This window comes from Nycticebus coucang, chromosome 16, assembly GCF_027406575.1.
Source record: "Nycticebus coucang isolate mNycCou1 chromosome 16, mNycCou1.pri, whole genome shotgun sequence".
NCBI classification, from domain to species: Eukaryota; Metazoa; Chordata; class Mammalia; order Primates; family Lorisidae; genus Nycticebus; species Nycticebus coucang.
The window spans coordinates 80307018-80334928 of record NC_069795.1 but is presented as its reverse complement, the minus strand read 5'-3'; the positions used below and the strand labels follow the sequence as shown (position 1 = coordinate 80334928).

The following is a 27911-nucleotide window of genomic DNA, read 5'->3' as shown; positions in this document are numbered from 1 at the left end:
TCTGCATTCTGGGGCGGCTGGTGCCAACATCAGCCCACCTGACTGGGCATCCCAACAACCCTAGAGCTTGATGAATGGCACTAAAGCTGGCAGATCAGTATGCCACTTGGTTGGCCCAGATTCCACCCTGTAGGTTGTAATTGCCTCCTGTGAGCTGACTAATCAAACCCAGCCAGAAAATCTCTAAACTACAATTTAGACACCCTAACTTTTAGGGACACCCTAACTTTTGAATTAATAAAAAATACAAACCATTCATGGGCAAGAATCAGCAAAGGAACCCTGGCAACATGAAAAATCAAAGCAGATTGGCTCCCTCAAGAGTTTGCAATGGAGCAATAGCAGAAAATTCCATCGCATAAAGAAATTATTTAAATGATAGAAATGGAATTCAGCATATGGATAGCAATTGAGGTGAAAGGAGCTGAAGAAAGTGAAAAACTAGAAAAAGTTCAAAAATTGTCCCAGAAATCAACAAAATTGAAAACAAGGATTTGAAAATAGGAAGGATATAACAGAGCTTGAAGAATTGAAAGAGGCATTCAGGGAGTTTAAAAACACAGCAGAGAGTTTCAGAAACAGATTAAAACTTAGAAAAGAAAGAATCTCAGAACATTAAGACAAGACTTTTGAGCTAACCTAACCATTTAAAGATGCAGAAAAAGAGAAGCAGTGCAATCTCTTAGATACGGGACTATGCAAAGCGTACAAAGACTCATAGGTATCCCTGAAGAAGAATAAGGGAGTCCCCAAAGCATGGGAGCTCTAGTTGAAGATGTTATAGTTGAAAATTTCCCCAATATTGCCAGAGACCCAGATATACAATTACTAGATGGCTATCAAACTCTAGAATGACTCAATTCAAACAAAGCATCTCCTAGACACATTGTGGTTAGCCTGACCAAAGTTAAAATGAAAGATTAAACAGAAACCAAAAAAAAAAAAAGCTCTCTAATAAGCTCAATCAGAAGTGAAAATGGGAAATGACAACAGATAACCACAGAAATACAAAATATCATCATTAAATACTATAAAAATCTTTATGCCAGAAACTTGAAAATGTGGAGGAAATGGACAAATTCCTGGAATTACACTCTCTTCCCTAGACTCAACCAGGAGGAAACAGAGCTCTTGAACAGACCAAAATCAAGGATCAAAATTGAAACAAAAATAAAAAAGCTTCCAACAATAACAGCAACAACAACAAAAGTCATGGACCTGAAAGTTTTACAGTAGGATTCTAACAAACCTCCGAAGAGCTTGTTGCTATATTACAGAATACATTCCAAAATATTGAAAAGGAAGGAAATCCTCTCCAGCTGTTTCTACAAAGTAAATAACACCCCAATACCCAAGCCAGGAAAGAACACAATAAAAAGGGAAAACTATAGACCACTATTTTTAATAAATATCAACGCAAAAATACTTAACAAAATCTTAGCAAGGTCACCAGAGTGAAAAAACAAGCATCACATGTACTCAATACTAATTTGAAATTAATAGATTAACAACTTACATGCTCACTCAAATTCAAGTGGGGGATATGGGTAAGTTCTCACTCAACAGGTACGTCACACAAATAGGGCATACTTTCTGCATGAGGGCCACAAGTACAACTCATACCTTAATCTTACAAAGGCAAACTATGTAACCTAATAATATGTACCCTCATATTAATCTGAAATATATATAAGAAAAAAACAAAATTAAATACAGGTTGGCACTGAATTGCTCTTCCTTTTGTGTAGGAATTATCTTTTATGCTGCTGGTTTGTGTAGCAATATTTGTGTAAACTCCTGTTTACAGTAGCATATTGCTAAATATTGCAAACATTTGTTAATCCTAAAGATTTCAGAATTGTGTAAACTCTAGCCTATCTTATGTTGAATCCATACATCATGGTATTAGGCACATATTTGCCACTCACAGCATAGGACTGATTAAATAATAGCTTGTGATCTGTTAAAGATCTGTTAAATTAGAAAAGTTAGATTTATTATAAAAAGAGAAGCCTAGTAGGTAATTTTAAATGTTTACTAGGAATAAATTTTCTCTCAATTTCACAGAGAAGGTGACATATATATTAAAGTGTGCAGAATATATTTGTACCCTTTCTTATTATATTTAATGTGCCTCTAATAAGATGATTTAGATAATTAAAAGATGAAACAGAACTCATGTTTGTTTAATAGCCTGAAAATTGTCATCTTGTAGATGCAAACATTATGAGAACCTTTCCTAAGATAAGCAATGTTGAGTGCTAGCCAACTTTTAGAGTTAGAACTTGAGGTCTACATCTATCAGTAATAAGGAATAAATAAAGGTGTTATACTTCTTTAACTAGAAAGCATCTTTAGCAGTTTATTTCATTCAGTTCGTGACCTTCCAGCTCACTGACCCCCAAATAATATACATTGAGAGATACCAAACTTTGATGGAGTTTAATTAGATATTAGTTTTACCCATGCCAAGATGATATGCAATTAACAAAACCTCCATCACCTTCCTTCCACATGACTCTGTACTTATGGTTAGTGTTGCGTGAACCGAGACGCGAACGAGTAGCAGCTTTGCTGTAGGTGTAAACTCGCTCCTGTAATTATTAAGTCAAGAAACAGACTATACACCGTGGGATGGCATATAGCAAAGTTCTTTATTCCAAGTTTAAGTTTTATACTCTTCCAGTCACATACACACCTAATCCATTATCTATTAGCTGAATTTTAACTTGAAAGGAAATATTTATCATATCAATGTAACCACTTGTGTAGTAAATCTCTTCCTCTAAACAGTGACTAGTTTTCCGAGCAGGGCACAAAGACGAAAGCAGCCATAGGGGAACAGAGTTAATAGAAGAATATCTTCAAGCATTCACTCAGTTTACTCAGTATGAAGTAACGACTGTGACCTTCCTTCAGGGCAGAGCACCTATAGACCTCTGACAATATGTTGTTAACATATGTCAACCCTCCGGCCTGTATCTCTGAGGAAGGGCGGCATGCCCTTGGATCTCAGGCTTCACCGGGTGTACTGCTTCAGAGAAAAGGCCTAAGGAATTTTTACAATTCTAAAAAAACCTAACTCTGTGAGTAACCCAGGGGGGTCCAAGCGTCTTAAGCCTCTGGAAGAAAAGCATGTCATTTTAAACTCACACTGAATTTACTTTGTGTGCTTGATGTAGGATAAGTTTATTTCTAAATATTATCTTACAGTTAGGGTCAAATTTTCTGAAATAAATATTACTTCTTATTTCTTTATTAAAACTGTACAATAGAAATAAAAGAGGAATTTTGACGTTGGATAAAGATATGTATGTGAATATTCTTCACAAATGATTATAATATTTAAGTAAACTTGTGACAATTATTGTATTAGTAAAACTTTCAAAGACTACACATTTCCTTAATTTTCCTCCTTTGATTGATGTTCATACTGCTAATTTCACCACAGTGCCACCAAAGCTGTACATTTTAAATGAAATAATGCTATACAAAATGAACAAAGTTTATGAAAAAATAATAATCCAGAAAATGCAGTTTTTTTCTCTTACTAGTAATGGATACAGTCAAAATAAGCCTATCTAAGGTCCTTTGCTGCAAGGTTTAGTGCATTGAGAAATGTGCTTTGAATGCTGAAATACAGAGAGAAAAGATAAGGGGAAACGATCATTACCTCTTTACCGTGTTTTAATTTGGGGAGTGGGGGAAGGTGGTGCTGTTCAGCACGTATGACAAGGATTCTGATTACAGTCTGGTCCAAAAATGCTGTTCTGTGGTTTGGCCTCCCGATTCAAATTTTTGTTTTGGAATCTGTTCATGGCTTTCATAGCCTCTGTTGATGTAGAATCCATTTTTGCCATCACCTGAATAATCTGTCCTGTTTATGGGAGGCCAGGTGCAGTCTTCTGCCAGCTTTTTTTGCCAGTTCCTATATTGACTTCTAGAATAGCATCCAAATTGTTTCTTGATCAACAGCCAGAGCTCTCGATTTTGAAGGATAGCATCCTGGAAAATCAGGTGGGAGAAACAACCAACCATCAAGCTCTTGCCCACTGCAGCCAGCCCTCCCAGGCCTTCCCTGAGACATGCTCACTGCTGCTGCTTCCACAATCACCACACCTTCAAGTCCCTGATCATATTTGTTAGAAAGTGACAGAGTGCTTGGGTTCATAGAAATGTGCCAAAAGCTTATGGCCGCTCATTTCCACAGATTTTCTACTTAAATCCTGGCTAGTGATTCACTTAGCATCATTTTATGCTCAAACTAAAATGATAATAATCACAGTGTACTCAAAATCAAGAAAAAAATTCACCGTTCATCCTGCTACTTTGCCACCTGCCATGTAGACATTGCCAAATAAAGGTTTGTCAGATGAATGGATGAACTGTAGAAATCAAATGGCTTTTTTTGTTTTACATTTTTAAGTGGTTTTTTTTTTTTTTTTTAGTTTACATGCCCACACAATTTTTATACATTTATAATCCTGAAATTGGTCATATGTTGCATTACACTTTTGTTTCATACCGGACTTTGTTATGCACAATTTTTGTGTAACTGTACTACTTAATTTTTTTTTATTTTATTGTGGTAGGAACAGAGCTATGGTCTTCTAATAATCATTTTTAATGACTATATAGGATTTCTTCAAATTGTTACCAAAGCTGTTACATAATTATTGTTTAAACAATCATCTCTACAACAGGTAAGTTGAGTCTAATATTTTGCTATTGTAGAAAACATGATGAACAATTTCATACGTGTAATTTCATTCTCTTCTTCTGGGTTGTTTTAAACAATATAGTCTCAAAAATGGAATTCCTGAGTTAAAATATGTGAGAAATTTTACACTTAACTGTATAGAATGAGAAAATTGGGGATATGTTTTAAAAATTCATTTGGTCCCTTTTCCCAAGGCACTTACATGAATGTTTTAAACTCTCCCTTTAAAAAGACAGTAACTGAGCCTTTTACTGAGTGGGTAAAGTCATTCTGTGACCCTGCATAGAAAAGAAACAATATACAAGAAGATCTTCAAGGGCAGGAATTGACTAGAAGGAGCAATGATGTCTACTCTTTCTTAGGGAACTTTCCTAAAGATGGCTCTTCACTCTGAAAGGTCTCATTGAATATTAGAACTAGAAGGTCACCTGGTTTCATTTCTACTCAATTACTGAGAATATTAGAAAAGACAATATAATGCCTTCATGTAAGTAAAATCAGAGTTAATTTGATATTTTGCTTTCTATGCAGAAGATATTGGAAGCATTTCTTTTTTTAAGATTAATTTGTTTATTATCATTGAAATGTCAGTAATTAAGCATGGAAAAGAATTCAACAAATATCAAAACATAAGCAACTGTTTTGCCTGATTTGTGAATTTTGTTTTAATTAAGTCATAGCTGTGTGCATTAATGCAATCATGGGGTACCCTGAACTGGTTTTATATACAATTTGAAATATTTTCATCACACTGGTTAACATAGTCTTTCTGGCTTTTTCTTAGTTATTGTGTTAAAGCATTTATATTCTACATTTAGTAATTCCACATATTCTTCTTAGCAAAGTATCTCAAGAATGGAAGAAAAAGTATCTAATGTACTCATCCCTACTATGAAACTAATTAGTAGCTTTCATATGAAAGCTATAACCCAATTATAGCCTAAGAATATGGGGAAAGGGTAAAGGGAGGGGGATGCGTAGAGGGGGGGTAATTGGTGGGACCACACTTACAGTGCATCTTACAAAGGTATATGGAAGCATTTCTATGCAGCCTTCAAAGAATCTTAAACCACTCTCCAAGAAATTTCCTCCAAAAAGAACAAGTACCATTTGGCAAACTTTTAATAACTATAATTTGGTCGCTCGTAATAATAACTATAATTTGGTTTTAGAGTAACCGAAGTGGTCACACTAAAAAATGAGCATCTGTTGAGAATGAGACCTTTTATTTGCTTATCTTCCCAGAAAAATAATTAGAGTCATATAGAAAGCACTTTACCTCTACAAAGAAGGCCACACAGAATTGGGTGAGGGCTATGACCAAAATCAAAACCCTCCATGATGTTATGGTTGGTATGAACTGTTGAAAAAGAAATATCACTATTATATTTTGCATACCTTATACTTTGAAGAAAACATATTAATTATTTTATGTATTTATAATAACTTAGCTTAGAGGGTGGGGGTTACTTTTTCCACTTTGCAGATAAGAAAACTGAAGGATTTAAAGCCAATAAATAAATGGCAGAGCCAGAATTCAAAGAAAACTGACTGCTTCTGGGGCTGTACTCCCTCGACTGCCTGATGGTGTCTATTTGTGCCTGGGATCACAAATGTGAGACAAAACACTCTGAAACCTGTTGGTCTCTCTTCATTTTTAGCTTTTCAAACAGAGAGAAGAAGGCTAAGATTAAATTATTGTTTAATAATATTGCCTTTAATTCTTCCAAAGCAAAATCTACTTAAAATTTATTCTTTAAGAGAGACAGAGAGGTGTGAGTTTATTTTGATTGAGACTAAATGAAGACTTTTTTTCTGAATGAATGTTCCTAGCCTTAAATCTAATGTCTTAAATCTAAAGGCTAATGTTCCTACCCTTAAATCCAATTGGCTTGATGAAAGTTGAACCTTCCAAATTCACAAGATTTTAAGGCTTGAGGGGTAGATTAAATTCACTTACTTAATTGGTGCAAGAGCCACAACTTTCCATGACTGCATTCAGAACAAAAGGCTGCTTGCACAGCCCTTTTACTACCACACCCACAATCCTAGAATAGAATATGGATGGATACCTGTGTATGGGCCTGGCACTCTTGAGGAGTAAATGGCAGACCTTCCATAGTGACTAAATGCTCACCTTTACTTCTCATCCATATCCTGATGTGGGTTATTTCACATACATGAACTTTGACTTTTTTTCCTTGCATGAATACAGTCTTTTATCAGGATTGTGAAACATAACATAGTGGCTAGAATGGTTGTTTAGAGAAGGTGGGTCAGATTCTAGCAGAGAACCTGGCCTTTTCTCTCACTGCTACCATCGTCCTGATCTGAAGGAACTCTTCTCCATCATTTGGCCAGGAAGGGACTTGACTTATGTGCTGGTCTTGCCTCTCAGCTTCTGAACTACTTGAGAGCAGTTACTGCACCTTACTCATCTTTGTAACCCTACTGCCAAGAACACTCTAGAGCTCCATGTTTGCTAAACAGATGACTGTTCCATCCAGGCTTTCCTTTACTCTTCTATTTTGGTTCCTCATACTCAACAGACATGGCCTCAATTTTAGCCAATCATCTAGCACTTTATGAAACAAACCTCCCTTTTGTATTTTATCTCTGCTACTTAACCTTCTTTGCATTTCCAAGACAAAGGAGGCTCTTTCAACCCTTTCCGCCTGTGCTTAGGCTTGTTCTGGTTGGAACTATCCTGACCTCCTACCTAGAAAATCCAGCCTATCTTTCTGGACTCTGATAAAGTTGCATTTTCCTCATGAAGCCTCCCATGATAGAGAGCTGTAATCCACAGTAAGATCTCTTCGTTCCTGTATTACTCCCAGTTCTTTCTGGCTTTATCCCTTCTTCAAGTATAGATGGCTTCAGGTAGCCATGTCATCATTGCACTTGAGTGTGGCTGATCTTCAAAACTATAGCTTGGAAGTCAGAAGCCAATCCTTCTCTATCTTTTATTTCTCTCATAATACAGGGACCAAGAATTGGTTCAATAGCCTCTAGATGAGTTTCATTTTAACCCAAGCACCCTGAATCAAATGATGTCCCCTGAGAAAAATCCATACAGTCAGTGTTAGAAAGAGTGTGATGGTTCTATAATTTCTTCTTTTTCTCTCCTTTCACAACAATATTGTAAAGGATTTCTGGTATATATTTAAAAAATTAAATTTGAAGAATTAATTATTGTATTTATGCTATTAATTTTATTATATTAGTATAACAGCAGAATTAAAGAGTCAAATATATTTCTGGTGTAAATAGGATAAACGTACCTAATTGATAATACTACTCATATGAAAACAATTAGAAGCTAGCATATGTACAATCCAAATAATATGTTACTTGCTCTTTTATATAGAAATAGCCTCATGAATATTTGATGGTCAGAGGGACTATGGAAATAATTGATTTGTGAATTACAAAGCAAATATGGTCCCCTGCACATGAGAGTGGTGCCAGATGTGCAAATGAATACCACTTACCTCCATTCCATGGTATATATCTTGAAAATCAGAAAACATAATGAAAATTGTGAGGCCCAAGGCGGATAGCAGCAGAAACGAAAATAAGTCTGAAGAAACACCAAACATTATTTTTAGATGCTAAAAGAATGTTTCACATAATTTGGCACACATTGCAGAATCAATTATCTCTGTTGGGCAAATACCAGATATATCTTCAGATGTTTTGATATATACTCATATGTTTTAAAATATGTTCTAATGCTTATAAGATAAAGGTGATATATTAGAATCTTTCCTTGAATGTCTGAGTGTAGAAGACTGTTAATCAAACTTGTTGCAGTGACTTTCATAAAGGGATATCCATGAACACAATCACCATGTCTCATGAGTCACGCACGCATGGGACGAACACCATGCATGTTCTTGGCATGTTGGCAGTGTTGTTCCTCTTCTTTGCCAAGAGAATAAAGTTTAAGGATCTTCAACTGACATCTAAGGTGTTCCACAATCTGGTTCCAGTCAGCTTTTCTGAACTGATCTCTGACATGTCTTTCTTATGTACAATAGGAAAAGTAAATTACAAATACCTGCAGCTTCCATGGAGACCCAGTACTTTCTAGCTTCTGGGTCTTTGCTCCCAAAACCCTGTGTAGATGATATTCTTCCGGTCTTGACATGTTCCAATTTTTCTTAAAGAGCTCCATTAAAATACTACTTTCTTTTCAAAGAGCCCTCATTCTGGTTTATAAAACATTATTTTGTGTGGTATATATCATTCTCTGCTTTGCATGATCTTAATTTATGTACCAACTCAACTACAAACACTTGAAAGTGACCTTTGTGTCTGGTTCTCTGGGACTTTGACTTGAAAACATATGTGAGAAACGAGCATTTGTATGTTTGTAGAGTTCCTTCTTTCTAATCTGCCCAAATTGTTTTAATTTGGGGCACTAAAATTCCTGGAGTGCACTGTGCCAATATTGCTGTTCTCCTCTGTGTCTGTCAGAGCTTTTAGCAGAATACTTAATAAATGATGCCCTAGAAATATTTTTGATAAGACCATCACCTTTGGGCCCAAACAGTAGCATTTAATCAGTGTTGCTATGATATAAATGATTCTTAATGATTTTCAATGTTATAAACAAAAAAGCTAGGTTTTCTTTTATACTCTTTGTGCCTCATTTATTCTATTCCACTGCCCCCAAACACACACACACAGACACACACACACACACACACACACGCACGCACTCTATATCAACCAGAAGTCTGAGTCAATTGTCCCTCTATATCAGGCTCTATTGTTGAAGCCACCAGAGTTCTGTTTCCCCCTGAAGCACCTACATCTATCCTCAATATTCATCCATGCCTGTATGTATACAACTACATGCAGCACCTCTCAGAAGAATAACCAAATTAGCTTGGGAATGGTCTGAGGCAGAGAGAAGAAAAGTGGGAATTTCATCTCCCCAAACAAAGCAATCTGAGAAGAGTAGTGGTAAAAAGATCCCAAGAGATGGCTGTATGAATTTTCCATTTACTTCATTACTTCCAAATCCCAGTGATCCAGAAGCTGGAAAGAAGAAGAAGCCTCAAAGGTCCATTCTGATGAAGGCCTGGTCCTCCCTAGCAACTGGAATGAGGCTGACCACATCACTATGATCTCAGATGAATGATCTGAAAAGCTGCCCAGGTCTGTGTACAAGTGATGTGGGAATACAATTATAATGCCTTCCTGACTGGAAAAGGTAAAGAGGAGTTGAAGTGGAATGTTTGCCTTGCTTGGTTAGTTGCTGATGATGAGGAAAACTGAAAGTGTGGGACAATGTTGATACAGCTGATTTGAAAGCACAAGTTCTGAGCAAACCATTACAGCTTCTTCTCTAAAAAGAAATCGCAGGCTGGGCAAGGGACTTGAAGAGAAACTTCTCTGAAGAAGACAGGCGCACGGCCTACAGACATATGAAAAAATGCTCATTATCTTTAATCATCAGAGAAATGCAAATCAAAACTACTTTGAGATATCATCTAACTCCACTAAGATTAGCCCATATCACAAAAGCCCAAGGGAACACTTCTACACTGCTGGTGGGAATGCAAATTAATACATTCCTTTTGGAAAGATACTTAGAGAACACTTAGAGATCTAAAAATAGATCTGCCATTCAATCCTATAATTCCTCTACTGGGTATATACCCAGAAGACAAAATGTGACCAGAAATCACATTATAACAAAGATATTTGTACCAGAATGTTTATTGCAGCCCAATTCATAATTGATAAGTCATGGAAAAAGCCCAAGTGCCCATCGATCCATGAATGGATTAATAAATTGTGGTATATGTACACCATGGAATATTATGCAGCCTTAAAGAAAGATGGAGACTTTACCTCTTTCACGTTTACATGGATAGAGCTGGAACATATTCTTAGTAAAGTATCTCAAAAATGGAAGAAAAAGTATCCAATGTACTCAGCCCTACTATGAAACTAATTTATGGCTTTCACATGAAAGCTATAACCCAGTTATAACCTAAGAATATGGGGAAGGGGGAAAGGGAGGGGAGGGAGGGGGAGGATGGATGGGGAGGGAGGGTGATTGGTGGGATTACACCTGTGGTGCATCTTACAAGGGTACATGTGAAACTTAGTAAATGTAGAATATAAATGTCTTAACACAATAACTAAGAAAATGCCAGGAAGGCTATGTTAACCAATGTGATGAAAATGTGTCAAACAGTCTATAAAACCAGTGCATGGTGCCCCATGATCACATTAATGTACACAGCTATGATTTAATAATAAAAAAAAAGAAATGGGTTAGTGAATATTCACACTTGTTTCCATAAAAATTTAAATATGTACTTTTTCTGTATCTTGTCATAAAGTTGAGCTCTGTCAAAGGCTGTTAAGAAGGGCAAGGATTTTTGTGTTGCATCAAAATTGAGGCGCTTGTATATTCTAATAATAGTTTCAAGGATTTTGACTTCTTCCAAGTATATAATTTATTATAAGATTACATTCTTTAGAATTTGTTGGTAAAACTTTCTTCATTTAAAATTCTCAATTATGTTTGGCCTAAAGGTTTGAGTTAACTCACAAGCTTTAAGTCAATATGATGTAACTAATCTACCTCTAATTCATTCAGTTTGCAAAAAAGGACTTTGTAGCTACTATTAAAATTAAAATCTAGCCAACCTGTAAAATACACTAATAATTTATAATCACTCTATCAAATTTATAAACACTGCATCAAAGTTTTGAAGCAGTGTAAGAAATTTAGGAACATGTTTATATGAAATATAAAATTAAAGAAAGACTTAGCAGGCTCTCAACATCTTCAACAAAACAGCTATTTTAAAAGTGAAGTGAGAACAGAGAGAATTTGAATAATATAATTGCTAAAACTGGTTTAACATAGTAAACATACATTTCTAACTTAGGAAGAGGAATTAGACCTACTTTTCTAATATATGAGGAATATAACTTATTTAGAATATTAGAGTACAGAATTTATGGTATATGAAGTACAAAACTGCAGTAATTTTTTTTTCAAAGCAGTGATTTTAGAAGACAGATTGTTTGATCATGACAATAAAACTAGAAATAATTAATAAAGTTTAAATAACATATTAATCCCCATGTACGAACAAAAAATGAAGATCTAAAAATATATTGAGTCAAAAAGAAAATCAAGCCTGTATTTGTGGACTACTGATAAAAATAGCAGGAGAAGAATGAAAACAAAATCCTCTCCTTTTTGAAAATAAAAAACACTATACTGAAAATTATTGCATCAAAGTGAAAGTTAAGTCAAAATTACAGACATATAATGTAAAGAATGCAGCCAAAGCTATTAATTATTGGCTTTAAATATCTTTCCAGCTTCAGAAGGATGAAAGAAAATACATGAATTATAAAGTCAACTCAAACATCAAAAAAGTCAAAGATAGTAAGAAGATAGAAAAATGGAAAAAGCCAAAATTTACACATTACCAAATTTTAAAAACATGCAGAATTATTAAATCTGAGAGCTGATTCTTTGAAAAGAATAGTAAAAATATATTTTTAATAAAAATAATAAAATTAACACATATTAGGATGTGAATATACTGCATTAAGAATTGCAAAAGGCATTAAAATTGTGAGAAAATATAACTCTAAACTTGATGCTAGGACTTTGTAATCTCAATGAAATGGAATTATCTGGCAAAAATTTTATTTAAAAAATATTCTCGAGCTTGGCGGAGCAAGATGGCAGCCGAGTAACAGCTTCCTTGCATCTGGGCACCATGAGTCTGGGGATATAGGATTCCAGGCATCTCTGGCTGGTGGGATCTGCCTATCATCACCCCTGAGAGGATACAGGGAGTCAGCGAGAGACTTCTCGACCCCAAGAGGAGGACTAAAACACTGGAAAACCGGCAAGTGGTCGCGTGTGTTCAATCCGTCTAAACTCGCCCGCAATTTCCACAGGCACGAGAACTTACAGAGCAAGAGGAAGTGAAAGGAAAATTAGGGCAAGGAAACAGATAAAAGAAATCACTCATGAGGAAGAATCAGCAGAAAACTCCAGGCAACATGAAGAACCAGTCCAGAACAACCCCACCAAGAGACCATGAGGTAGCTACTGCAGAGGATTCCACCTATACAGAAATGTTAGGAATGACAGAAAGGGAATTTAGAATACACATGTTGAAAACAATGAAAGAAATGATGGAAACAATGAAGGAAACTGCTAATAAAGTGGAAAATAACCAAAAGGAAATCCAAAAACAGAATCAAATCAGAGATGAACGATATGAAGAATATAAAAAGGATATAGCAGAGCTGAAGGAAATGAAACAGTCAATCAGGGAACTTAAAGATGCAATGGAAAGTATCAGCAACAGGTTAGACCATGCAGAAGAAAGAATTTCAGAGGTAGAAGACAAAGTTTTTGAGATAACTCAGATAGTAAAAGAGGCAGAAAAGAAGAGAGAGAAAGCAGAACGTTCACTGTCAGAATTATGGGACTTTATGAAGCGTTCCAACATATGAGTTATAGGAATTCCAGAAGGGGAAGAAGAATGCCCCAGAGGAATGGAAGCCATACTAGAGAATATTATAAAAGAAAATTTCCCAAATATCACCAAAGATTCTGACACACTGCTTTCAGAGGGCTATCGGACCCCAGGTCACCTCAACTCTAACCGAGCTTCTCCAAGGCACATTGTGATGAACCTGTCCAAAGTCAAGACAAAAGAAAAGATTCTGCAAGCTGCCAGTAGTAAGCGCCAGTTGACCTACAGGGGCAAATCCATCAGAGTGACCGCAGACTTCTCTAATGAAACTTTCCAAACAAGAAGACAATGGTCATCTACCTTTAATCTACTTAAACAGAACAATTTCCAGCCCAGAATTCTGTACCCTGCTAAGCTAAGCTTAAAAATTGATGGAGAAATCAAATCATTTACGGATATACAAACATTGAGGAAATTCGCCACAACAAGACCAGCTCTACAGGAAATACTTCAACCTGTTCTGCACACTGACCACCACAATGGATCAGCAGCAAAGTAAGAACTCAGAAATTAAAGGACAGAACCTAACCTCCACACTGATGTAAAAGATAAAACTAAGCAATGGACTCTCACAAAATAAGACGAATAGAATACTACCACACTTATCAATTATCTCAATAAATGTCAATGGCTTGAATTCCCCACCTAAAAGACATAGATTGGTTGACTGGATTAAAAAACACAAGCCATCCATTTGCTGTCTGCAAGAAACACACCTGGCTTCAAAAGACAAATTAAAGCTCCGAGTCAAGGGTAGGAAGACAAATTTTCAGGCAAATGGAATTCAGAAGAAAAGAGGAGTTGCAATCTTATTTTCAGATACATGTGGATTTAAAGCAACTGAAGTCAAAAAAGACAAAGACGGTCACTTTATATTGAGCAAGGGAAAAATACAACAAGAAGATGTTTCAATTCTAAATATTTATGCACCCAATTTAAATGCTCCCAGATTCTTGAAACAGACCTTACTCAGTCTGAGCAATATGATATCTGATAATACCATCATAACAGGGGACTTTAACACTCCTCTTACAGAGCTGGACAGATCCTCTAAAAAGAAATTAAACAAGGATATAAGAGACTTAAATGAGACCCTAGAACAACGGTGCTTGATAGACGCATATAGAACACTCCATCCCAAAGATAAAGAATATACATTCTTCTCATCACCCCATGGAACATTCTCCAAAATTGATCATATCCTGGGACACAAAACAAATATCAACAGAATCAAAAGAATTGAAATTTTACCTTGTATCTTCTCAGACCATAAGGCACTAAAGGTGGAACTCAACTCTAACAAAAATGCTCGACCCCACCCAAAGGCATGGGAACTAAACAATGTTCTGTTGAATAACAGATGGGTGAAGGAAGAAATAAAACAGGAAATCATTAACTTCCTTGAGCATAACAACAATGAAGACACAAGCTACCAAAACCTGAGGGATACTGCAAAAGCACTTTTGAGAGGAAAATTCATCGCTTTAAATGCCTACATTCGAAAAACAGAAAGAGAGCACATCAACAATCTCACAAGAGATCTTATGGAATTGGAAAAAGAAGAACAATCTAAGCCTAAACTCAGTAGAAGAAAAGAAATATCCAAAAATCAAATCAGATATCAATGAAATTGAAAACAAAAGAATCATTCAGAAAATTATTGAAACAAGGAGTTGGTTTTTTGAAAAAATAAATAAAATAGATAAACCATTGGACAGACTAACGAGGAATAGAAAAGTAAAATCTCTAGTAACCTCAATTAGAAATGATAAAGGGGAAATAACAACTGATCCCACAGAGATACAAGAGATCATCTCTGAATACTACCAGAAACTCTATGCCCAGAATATTTGACAATGTGAAAGAAATGGATCAATATTTGGAATCACACCCTCTCCCTAGACTCAGGAAGGAAGAAATAGAGCTCCTGAACAGACCAATTTCAAGCAATGAGATCAAAGAAACAATAAGAAAGCTTCCACCCAAAAAATGCCCTGGTCCAGATGGCTTCACTCCAGAATTCTATCAAACCTTCAAGGAAGAGCTTATTCCTGTACTGCAGAAATTATTCCAAAAAATTGAGGAAGAAGGAATCTTCCCCAACACATTCTATGAAGCAAACATCACCCTGATACCAAAACCAGGAAAAGACCCAAACAAAAAGGAGAATTTCAGACCAATCTCACTCATGAACATAGACGCAAAAATTCTCAACAAAATCCTAGCCAATGGATTACAGCTTATCATCAAAAAAGTCATTCATCATGATCAAGTATGCTTCATCCCAGGGATGCAAGGCTGGTTTAACATACGCAAGTCTATAAACGTTATCCACCATATTAACGGAGGCAAAAATAAAGATCACATGATCCTCTCAAGAGATGCAGAAAAAGCATTTGATAAAATCCATCATCCTTTTCTAATTAGAACACTGAAGAGTATAGGCATAGGTGGCACATTTCTAAAACTGATTGAAGCTATCTATGAGAAACCCACAGCCAATAATTTACTGAATGGAGTAAAACTGAAAGCTTTTCCTCTTAGAACTGGAACCAGACAAGGTTGTCCTCTGTCACCTTTACTATTCAACTAGTGCTGGAAGTTCTAGCCAATACAATTAGGCAAGACAAGGAAATAAAGGGAATCCAAATGGGAGCAGAGGAGGTCAAACTCTCCCTCTTTGCTGACGACATGATCTTATACTTGGAGAACCCCAAAGACTCAACCACAAGACTCCTAGAAGTCATCAAAAAATACAGTAATGTTTCAGGATATAAAATCAATGCCCACAAGTCAGTAGCCTTTGTGTACACCAATAACAGTCAAGATGATAAGCTAATTAAGGACACAACTCCCTTCACAATAGTCTCAAAGAAAATGAAATACCTAGGAATATACCTAACGAAGGAGGTGAAGGACCTCTATAAAGAAAACTATGAAATCCTCAGAAAGGAAATAGCAGAGGATATTAACAAATGGAAGAATATACCATGCTCATGGACGGGAAGAATCAACATTGTTAAAATGTCTATACTTCCCAAAGCAATCTACCTATTCAATGCCATTCCTATCAAAATACCAACATCGTACCTTCAAGATTTGGAAAAAATGATTCTGCATTTTGTATGGAACCGGAAAAAACCCCGTATAGCTAAGGCAGTTCTCTGTAACAAAAATAAAGCTGGGGGCATCAGCATACCAGATTTTAGTCTGTACTACAAAGCCATAGTGCTCAAGACAGCATGGCACAAAAACAGAGACATAGACACTTGGAATCAAACTGAAAACCAAGAAATGAAACTAACATTTTACAACCACCTAATCTTTGATAAACCAAACAAGAACATACCTTGGGGGAAAGACTCCCTATTCAATAAATGGTGTTGGGAGAACTGGATGTCTACATGTAAAAGACTGAAACTGGACCCACACCTTTCCCCACTCACAAAAATTGATTCAAGATGGATAAAGGCCTTAAATTTAAGGCATGAAACAAAAATCCTCCAAGAAAGCATAGGAAAAACACTGGAAGATATTGGCCTGGGGAAAGACTTCATGAAGAAGACTGCCATGGCAATTGCAACAACAACAAAAATAAACAAATGGGACTTCATTAAACTGAAAAGCTTCTGTATAGCTAAGGAGACAATAACCAAAGCAAAGAGACAACCTACACAATGGGAAAGGATATTTGCATATTTTCAATCAGACAAAAGCTTGATAACTAGGATCTAGAGAGAACTCAAATTAATCCACATGAAAAAAGCCAACAATCCCATATATCAATGGGCAAGAGACATGAATAGAACTTTCTCTAAAGACGACAGACGAATGGCTAACAAACACATGAAAAAATGTTCATCATCTCTGTATATTAGAGAAATGCAAATCAAAACAACCCTGAGATATCATCTAACCCCAGTGAGAATGGCCCACATCACAAAATCTCAAAACTGCAGATGCTGGCGTGGATGTGGAGAGAAGGGAACACTTTTACACTGCTGGTGGGACTGCAAACTAGTACAACCTTTCTGGAAGGAAGTATGGAGAAACCTCAAAGCACTTAAGCTAGACCTCCCATTTGATCCTGCAATCCCATTACTGGGCATCTACCCAGAAGGAAAGAAATCCTTTTATCATAAGGACACTTGTGCTAGACTGTTTATTGCAGCTCAATTTACAATCGCCAAAATGTGGAAACAGCCTAAATGCCCACCAACCCAGGAATGGATTAACAAGCTGTGGTATATGTATACCATGGAATACTATTCAGCCATTAAAAAAAATGGAGACTTTACATCCTTCGTATTAACCTGGATGGACGTGGAAGACATTATTCTTAGTAAAGCATCACAAGAATGGAGAAGCATGAATCCTATGTACTCAATTTTGATATGAGGACAATTAATGACAATTATGGTTATGGGGGGGGAAACAGAAGGAGGGAAGGAGGGAGTGGGGTGGGGCCTTGGTGTGTGTCACACTTTATGGGGGCAAGACTTGATTGCAACAGGGAGTTTACCTAACAATTGCAATCAGTGTAACCTGGCTTATTGTACCCTCAATGAATCCCCAACAATAAAAAAAAATAAATAAATAAACATAGTAAGTACTATCATGTTTTGGAAAAAATATATATATATATTCTCCAAAGTGGATAAACTAATCAATTCTTAAATAATTATTTGAAATAAAACATTTTGAACCAAAATAATTTTTAGTAGTAGGTTCTTGTAAATGAACAAGAAACAAATGATTCCTACATATAATTTTTTTTTTCCAGAGAATAGAAAGTGATAGAGTTTCCGAGTCTAATGCTCAAACCTAACATAACATTATACAAAAAAGCTTCAGAATAATTCCATGTGAAATGTAGACACAAAAAGGTAAAATTCAATTTAGTAAAAGTATAATGCATCACCAAAAGTATAATTTGCAAGACTATGGAGATTGTTTAATAATAAATTTATTACGGGGTATACATGGATCTCTTCAGTAATGCTTGAGTCAGGGTTACAAGCATGGACATCACCCAGACAGGGTTCACCCATTAAGTAGGTTTTCATCCATTTGTTCCTCCTCCTCCCTCCCCTGCTTGATTTTGATCGCATTTTACTTCCTTCTATGCACCTGTGTTCTCATTGGCTAGTTCCAGTTTAACAGTGAGTGCATGTGGTGTTTGTTTTTTCATTCTTTGGATACTGCAAACAGCCCATAAACATACGAAAAGTGCTCAACGGCACTAATCACCAGGGAATGCAAATCGTGTGACTTGTTAATAATATCTGCACTTATCTGCAAATGAGCAGATTTGTGCCCATGGGCTCTGCCATCTACAACCATTACATTCAACAATTGCTGTAGAGTAACATGATTGGTTCCTTACCAGCCTATCATTTCACCAACAAGTTGCAACTCTAAGATAAGTGAGGAAATGGGAAAATATTCAGAAAGAAAAATTAAACTTCATATACTTACAGTTTGTATAGATAGGTCTTCGAAATGGCTTTCCTTTTGAAAAGATAAATGCTACTGTAATACAGTTGATGGTAGTGATAGGCCACAGGGTGGTACTCTCAAAACTTAAAATTGAACCAGGAATCAGAGTGGCATTTCCAGTCCAGTTTCTTTCCACACTCACATTTGTTGAGAGATTACTTTGGCTGGCCACAAAGCATTCACTATGAAAGAAGAATCACCAGCATTATAGAAATTTTTATTCTATTTTTATCCATTAGGTAAAAAAAAAAAAATTGCTAATTACTATCATGAGAATTTAGCTTTCAAATATTCTAGTCAGTAACTACCAAGATATATTTCTGTTTATCTCTTACAATGACAAAGCAGAAATAAAATTCACAGGAAGTCAAAATAGTTCATTATCTGGTACTTCATTTAGAACAAGTGATCTTTTTGAAAAGACTTGGAATTAGAAGTAGATTCTGGGCTGAGTGCAGTAGCTCATGCCTGTAATCTTAGCACTCTGGGAGTCTGAGGTAGGAGGATCCCTTGAACTCAGGAGTTTACCCCCAGCCTGAGCAAAAGTGAGACCCCGTCTCTACTAAAAATAGAAAAATTAACCAGGTGTCAGGGTGGCATGATATTTATCGCCCCAATTACTCAGAAGGTTGAGGTAGGAGCATCTCTCTTCTTTTTTTTTTTTTTTTTTTTGTTGCTGTTGTTGTTGTTGCTGCAGTTTGGCCAGGGCCAGGGCCAGGGCCAGGTTTGATCCTGCCACCCTCGGTATATGGGGCCAGTGCCCTACTCACTAAGCCACAGGCACCACCCAGGAGCATCTCTTGAGCCCAGGAGTTTGAGGTTGCAATTAGCTACAATGATGCCACTGCACTCTACCTGGGCTGGAGCAAAACTCTGTTAAAAAAAAAAAAGAAAGAAAGAAAGAAAAGAAAAAGAAAATAGGAGCCTAAGACTGAATTGCTCCAATCTCATAATAAAATCTCAACAAATCTCAAAGTGTTTTCTTGAGATGGAATCTGCTCCTGGTGAAGATACCGTGAACATTGTTGAAATGACAATAATGGATTTAGAATATTACAGAAACTTGGTTAACAAAGTGGTGGTAGGGTTTGATAGGATTGAGTTTGTGCTTAAATGAAGTTCTATTTTTAGTAAAATGAGTGTGATAAATGGCACTGCATGCTACAGAGAAATCTTTACAAAAGATTTTGTAAAAAAATTGATGTGATAAATGTCATTGTTTTCTTATTTTGAGAATTTGCCACAATCACCCCCACCTTATATAGCCATCACCTTGATCAATCAGCAGCCATCAACATAGAGGAAAGGCCCTCTACCCACAAAAAGATTAGGACTCAAATCTTTATTAGCATTTTTAGCAATAGAGTATTTTATCAATAATTAAGGTATGTACATTGTCCTTCAGATAAAATGTCAATGTACACTTAAAGGACCACAGTATAACTAAGGAAGCAAAAAGTTGATTTGGCTTTGCTTTATTGCAACATTCGTTTTATTGTGGTGGTCTGGAACAGAACCTGGAGTATCTCTGAAGTATATTTGTAGTAGATATTCAGTTAATGTTTGCTAAATAAATTAATGAAACAAACAAGCAGTAGTCACAACCATTCTCACAGAAAGAGGAACAGACAGACCATAAGGCCTGAACTGTAGAGTTTAAAACTAAAGTGTACCTAGTCCAATATATTTCCTACCCATCCCCATTTGAGGTGTACCATTTGTCTCCCAGGTTCAGTCAAAGCCTGACTTCTCTGAGTATATGCCTTCCAATGTTGGGAGACATCTGGTTCTGAAATTAAATGGGGTTCTATATTTCAAGTAATATTAGAATTGCTGGATTTTGGATCTAAATGACAATCTTAGACATAATTTGATGATTTTCAATCTGCATTTTACTGATTTCCAGTGTGCTGTGCCTTCAGGATCATGGTGGCATAAGAAGCAATCTTCACATGCTCTGTTTTTAAAAGATCAGTTCTTTTCCTGATTTTTCTCTTGTGAGCCAGGAGGCTCCTTGTCAGAAGAATATCAAGTTTATACATCTTTGCTATAGTTTACCTCAAAAAAATTAAAGTTCAGGGAGGTAAAGAGACTTGTCCTGAGTCTAGTGCTCCAATTTACACAGAACAATGATACCATCAATTAACACTTTAGTTTTAACATTCTTTTAAAAAAATTATTTAAGCAAATCTCTCTTGTATGTCTATATTGGAGTCAGCAAACTACAGTCCATAAGCCAAATCCAACTCAGCACCTGTTTCTGTAAATAATGTTTTATTAGAATGCAGCCACTCCCACTTGTTTACACATTGTCTATTGCTTATGTGCTGCAAAAGCAGAGTGACTAATTGCAACAGAGATGGCCTAGTCCACAAAGCCTAGTTACAAGCTAGCCCTCTACAGGAAATGTTTCCCAGCTCCTGGTTCATAGGATACCCAAACTACCAGGGAATGAATATGTTAATTCCATCTACCTGCTATTATATCTAATACATTAACAAGCAATGGGACAAATCTCTTTCCATCCACTCCACATGGCTCACCCCAGCACTCCACCTATAAACTGTGCTCTTTCTTATCATTTGTGTTTTGCAGTATCAAGAAACAATTTTATTAATTAAAGTTTTAAGACATATGTTCAGACCACGTTAGGCAATATCATTGGATACTGATCTCACCCTCAGAAAGAAAGACTAAGAAAATGAACTTACCTGTATTTGTAGGCCTCACAATACCATGGCTGCTGCTTCACATAGAGGAACACAGAGACCTGCACAATGCAGGAGAAGCAGGAATTCAGAAACACTGAGAGCAGCAGAGGGGGAGAAAGGAGCTGTCCTGCTGGCCGATAAGGAGCCAGCTTTGGGTAGGCATGAGTTGAACTCACTGAAAAACAAATGTGTTTTTTCCTGTTACAATTTGATCATTGAGTAGAGTAAAAGAGGGAAGCAGGGCTGGAGATCAAGATTAACATCATGGCCAATGATTCATTGTCTGCATGTCTACATAATGAAACCTCAATAAACACTCCAGACACTGAAGCTCAATTGCACTTCCCTGGTTGGTAGTACTCGGCATATTGTCACTCATCTGTGTGCTGGGAAAGAGAGGCATCTTGACTCCACAGTGAAAGGACAATGAAGGCATTATGTTTGCAACCCTTCACAGACCTTGCCCTATGCATCTCTCCCTTTGGCTGGTTCTGATATGTATCCTTCTGCTAAATTAAATTCTAATTATCAGTACAGCACTTTCCTGAGTTTTGTGAATTGTAGAAAACTGTTGAACCTGAGGGGGTAACAGGATCACCCCCCAAATTTATTGCCAACTAGTTAGATGTACAGGTAGTATAGACACTCATAAACTTGGGGCTGGTATCTGAAGTGAGGACATTCTTGTGGAGGCTGTACCCTTAACGTGGGAGAGTTTAGGGTACCTGGTGTCAGAAGTTATTGTTTGGGTAGGGTACACAAAGAGGGACACACAATGTGGACTCTGGTAAATACTAAAGAGAGATGCAAAGAGATTGTTCTCTAGTGTCATGTAAGGCAGAGGCTGTATTGCTTGGAGTTCTTTCTGTACTTCAGTATCCAAAGTAGAATGTAATTGTATCTACTTTGGATGAGAGGGGTAATTGCATCTCTGTGCATCTGGCTTCTACTTCTTTGGTCCTCATTATAGTTTCAGGTCTTTCCTTTACACAGTGACTGGGGTAGATTGAATTACTGGCCTCATGGTAGTAGAGCATACTTTACCATTTCTAAATTTTCAGCTTCATTGTGTGACTTTCTCTGCCCAAAGAAATGTTAACAAGGGATTCACACATGTGCATAGCTAAGCTTGCTTTCTGGCTCTGCTCTCTGTCACCTACAATGACAATATACCCAGTCTGTCCATGAGGCCTGGACCCAGAATGAAAAGTGTAGGGCAGGCCTGAACCAAGATCAGCTGATCTACATCATAAAGCAGATTGGCTCAACTGAGCCCACCTAGACCAGCTGAATAACAGTCAACTTACAGACTCATGGATGGGGAGAATGACTCTTTGGTGATACTGTCTGTAAACCAGTGAGTTCTGGGTTATTATATAGCATGGATTATTATGTAGCATTATTTATGGATTATTATATAGCATTATTATGGAAATAGCTGATTGGTACATGGTCCTTACACAGAATATTTTAACTTTCTTTCACATTAAAGACTCCTAATATTTCTGACAGGGAATCTGTATACCTAACTATAAATAAAAATAAAAATAATGACTACCATTTTAGAACACCTATTAGGTTTTGAGACTATGCTACGTGTTTTATAATCATTATTTTAATAAAAAGAAGCAATGCAAAATAGGTGAATTTTATAGGTGAAGAAACTGAGGTGCAGAGAACTATAGTCCCTTGCTTAAAGACCCGCAGTTAGTGAGTAACAGAGGGGTGATGTAAACTCAAGTCTGTCTGATTGCAAAGCCCCGTGTTCTCTGCTCTTAAGCATACTGAAGTGTAATGGCTCTCTTAAAAGAATAAAATTAAGAGTTTTGAAATATAAGCTTAGAAAGCAGCCCTGTTTATCAGCAGCCAGAAAACTCTTCTGAATGATCCAGGTTTCCTGAAAATGATGATGATATATGCTATTAGATTACATGCATAGGAATGCAAATTTCTGAAGTGTTATATTTTATTCAAAATTAATCATTCTCCCTTCTGAGTTTCCATTGCACATCATTCATATTGCTGCTATGGTGTAGGGGCTCTTGAACTAAATCTGGTTGCTGAAGAAGAAAAACTGGCTCTTTCTACTTGCTGGCTCTTCCTTAACCCAGCACAGAGACCACTGCATGGGAGGACTTCACAATTTCAAGTCTATTCTCAAAGTATAGTTTTTAATTATTCAGCATTATCTGGATGCCATGTAATTGTGTTTTCTCCTAAGTAGTTTATTTGCATTATATCATGAATATTGCAAATCATATATGTCAAATTTTGAGAGGCTAGTGAGCCCACATAAACTATATAAAAAATTTTTGAGTGTGCATCATGTGATTCTAAGATGAAAAGATCTCTTAATTTCATCAAATTCTTTAAGGGACCAAGACTCAGAACAAAGTTAGGAGTCACTGAAACACTTACAGGATGTATGAGGTACATTTATTTAAGTTTTTATTGAGACAGAGTTTCACTTTGTCGCCCTTTGTAGAGCCCCATGGAGTCATTGTTCATAGCAACCTCTTGCCTCAGTCTCCCTAGTAGCTGGGACTACAGGAGCCCACCACAGGCGCCAGCCACAACACCCAGCTATTTTTTTGTTTGTTTGTTTGTTTAGCAGGCCCAGGCTGAGTTCAAAGGTTCAAACCCACCAGCCCTGGTGCATGTGGCCATTGCCCTAACCACTGAGCTACAGGCAACCTGCCATGAGGTACATTTTTATAATGGATAAATCCCTCCTACACCTCTCTCTCTGGATACTGCTTTCTCCCAGATGCTGAAGTGATGGTCTAAAAGGACTTTCTGAATTACATAAGCCACCTTCATTTATAGAAATGGCTGGCCTCAAAGTGTGCATTTAACCCAAGTTAGGTCATTAAGTTTTCTCTCCAGAAGATTTTCAAATAGGACGGTGAGAGGCTGGGCTCACTTGACTACAGGAAGACAAGCAGCTAGATTATGAAGACTCAGTCCTAGTGTCACCTTTTGGGGCAATTTTCAAGGTGAATGAGTAGAATATGTCAGATGAAAACAGTAAGAATGGAAAGAAGAAGACAGGGACAAGATGGCCACTTGGAAATAAAGAGCTTCTAGTGTTCTAGATTTTCTCAGACAAGAATTTTTCAGATATTTCTTGGCTATTTTTCTTGGATTTATTTTTAGAATTATATTTTTAAACATCCCCACCACTTGATATAGTTTGAATGGATCTTATTGAAGAAGACAGAGACGTAGCTAGAACAAAAATCCTTCAAAGTGGCTGCCACACAGACTGGAGTTGAATTGGACTTCAAGACATGCCCCTACCTCACTGACTTCCCTCCTAACATCATGTCATTTCTCTTTATGATTTCATTATTAGTGCATTATATTTTGTCTCATTATCTGCCTTTATATGTTGCCTTAAAACCTTGTGGGAACAAGGGAGGGTGTGTATAGATAAGTAAATAATTAAATCCACGTATGTGAAGGTATTGTATTTTCCCAGTACTGATTCAGGATTAAGACTGAAAACCTTCACTTGGGAACTTGGAAATGTAAGAAGCCTTGACAAGAGTACAGATGCTCCTTGACTTACAATGAGGTTACTTTCTGATAAACCCATTGTAAGCTGAAAATATGGTGAGTCAAAAATGCATTTAATGCTGTACACCTCACATACCGATCATCCTAGCTTAGCTTACCCACCTTAACCTTGCTCAGAATGCTTACATTGGCCTAGAGTTAGGGAAAACCATCTAGCAATACAGTCCACTGTGGAATATCTGTTGTTTTCTCTTATGTTCACATGACTGGCTGGGAGCTGCAGCTCACTGCCACTGCCCAGCATCCCGAGAGAGTATCATAGTGCTTTTTGCTGAATGAGTATCATCTGTGTATCATTGTGAAGTCAAAAATCATAAGTCAAGCCATCATAAATTGGGACATATGTAATTCTACACTGATTGTCCAATTGTCAATGACTCCTGAGGATTATAGATAGATGTCCATAGTTCCCAGGCTGGCAGTCAAGATTCTCTGTGATTCTTCACCTTTTCCTTTTTTTTTTTTTTTTGTAGGGACAGGGTCTCACTTTATGGCCCTCAGTAGAGTGCCGTGGCCTCACACAACCCACAGCAACCTCCAACTCCTGGGCTTAAGCGATTCTCTTGCCTCAGCCTCCCGAGTAGCTGGGACTACAGGCGCCCGCCACAACGCCCGGCTAGATTCTTCACCTTTTCAAATTTTATCTCGTACTGTTTCTCTTCACACACTTTCCAGTGTAGTCAAATTAAAAACTCATGCCCCATACTTGTGAGCTTTTTCTTGCTCATGCTGCTTCTTTTTGCTGGAAATATGCAAAAGATATTTGAAATCTATCCATCTTTCCTATTTTTATTTGAAGGCTACTCATGCAGTCCTTCTTTGTATCTTCCTTTTTTTTCACCACTGTTATCTCTTACTTAATACAAAATTACCAGACACAATCTCTTCTTTCTCTGAACTCCCAAAGCATCTTGTGTTTTCTGCCACTCACAACTTTGAATTCACATCTTATTTGCTTCTGTATGTGAATCCCCTACTACCTCTGAACTTGAACAACAAGCCTTTTCATGCCCCCAGATAAAAGATGAACACTTGCATAAGAGAATAGTGAATGGGGCTTTCTTTATTGTCTGGAGTATTTTCCAGGACAATGAATGGTAAGTGTCAATTTACTGTAAAGAGAGATGATTGCTATATCTCTACAGTACCCAGCAAGAAAGATCCATATTGGTTATTCACGTCCCTCTTCACATTACTTATTTATAGTTTGCATAAAATAACACCATGGAGATTACCTAGAGATTCTTTACAGGGAATTATTAGGAGTAGCAAAAACTGTGCTTTCCCATTCAGCATCACTACAGTCCAATGAGGGGAAGACATAAGCCACTCTAGGAAAGACTGGCAATGGTGTGGAGAGTAGACATTGGCCTTGCTTACTCTTCCTTTCTTACAGCAGAGGGAAGAGGAAGACAAGCTTCTCATATACTATCTGATAGATCAACAGAAGCCATGTAAATTAGCTAGCAGAGGCTAGAGCTGCAGGAGCTAGAGGGCCAGTTGTACAAAAGGGTTTTGTGGCATGGAGCACTGGGAAGCCACTGAAGAAGGGTATCCTGCAGGAGAGAGCATCACCATGTCGGGGAACCCTATAGTTCATACCAATCCACAGGCATCTCTGAAGAACTCACTATTGAGCCCCAGGCACACTGCCTGCCTATAGATGCCTGCCTTGTTAGAGGGCATTTGACAGAACCTCAATACTCCTAGGCATGGTATTCTCACCTACTGCTTGCTCCAAGCCACAGGCCAGGCTGAATGTAGGGGAAGAAAAGCTTTGAACTGGATGATAACATAAAACATTAGTTTATAGTAAATGGATTTTTCACATCTAAAGATGAGATCATTTTAATACCTAGAATTGACCAGAAAATGATCTGCTTGGGGGATAATTGAGCTTGCAGAGAAAGGAAAACAATAAGCTATTTGAAAGCAAGTGGTAACAAACAAACAAAAATAGCTATTTTTTTGCCTCTGTTTTTCCCTTCATAAATCTCCCTGAATTCAACCCATTTACTGAACCAGCTACAGTTTGTTGAATAATAATTAGTTATGGTACTGTCATTCCAATATATCATTATGCTTCTGGTCTATCACCCTTCTGAGGATTTTTTCTTCTAGTGGTAATAGTGGTCCTGTCCTAAGTCTCCCAACAGCCCCACAGAGCCCAGTCTGAGATGTAGGGCTGAGTGTCCACCAAGTGGCAGAGGGCTCAACAGGCTATTGTTGTAGGAAAGGGTTCATGACTACAGGAATAAAATTCATAACTAATATCATAAAATTAAGTGTACAAAATCTCAAAATACTTGCTCAAGTTCATCTAGTAGCCATTAGGCAAAACTGAAACTACCACTCATTATTGTCAATTTCAAATAATAGCAGTCTACCCGTGCACATTCTGATTATCTTGAAGTGCTTACCAAGTTAGTCTTCTAAAAGAAGAAAAATATTAGATGTGCAGTGTAAGATCATTCATCTTGTAATGAGTGCTTAATGTGCTCTGGATAGTGATGTACACTTTACAAGCATAATTTCATCTGATCTGGACAATATTGTAAAGGTCACAGATGTAGGAAGGCATGGAGGATGGCTCTGGCCTTCCCCTCCTTACTAGTGCTTACTAGCTTAGTTCTTCTTCTTCTTTTTTTTTTTTTTGGAGAGAGAATCTCACTTTGTCACCCTTGGTAGAGTGCTGTGGCATCATAACTCACAGCAACTATTGGGCTCAAGTGATTCTCTTGCTTCAGCTTACCAAGTAGCTGGGACTACAGGCACCCAACACAACACCTGGCTATTTTTAGAGATAAGGTCTCACTCTGGCTCGGGCTGGTCTTGAACCTGTGAGCTCAGGGCAATCCACCCACC

The 27911-nt window shown here is 37.1% G+C and overlaps 1 protein-coding gene across 1 annotated transcript in view; it reads right to left on the bottom strand.

Annotated features, from left to right (window-relative positions):
- Nucleotides 1–3484: 3484 nt before the first annotated feature.
- ATP13A5 (ATPase 13A5) overlaps nt 3485–27911 on the bottom strand; it is a 125362-nt gene continuing 100935 nt past the window's right edge. Inside the window, exons 26-30 of the mRNA XM_053564743.1 lie at nt 21468–21642; nt 18736–18938; nt 8212–8300; nt 6000–6080; nt 3485–4005 (exon numbers count right to left, since the gene is read on the bottom strand). Coding sequence (XP_053420718.1) covers nt 3745–4005; nt 6000–6080; nt 8212–8300; nt 18736–18938; nt 21468–21642 — 809 coding nt within the window. The 3' untranslated portion in view covers nt 3485–3744. The remainder of the gene's footprint in view (nt 4006–5999; nt 6081–8211; nt 8301–18735; nt 18939–21467; nt 21643–27911) is intronic.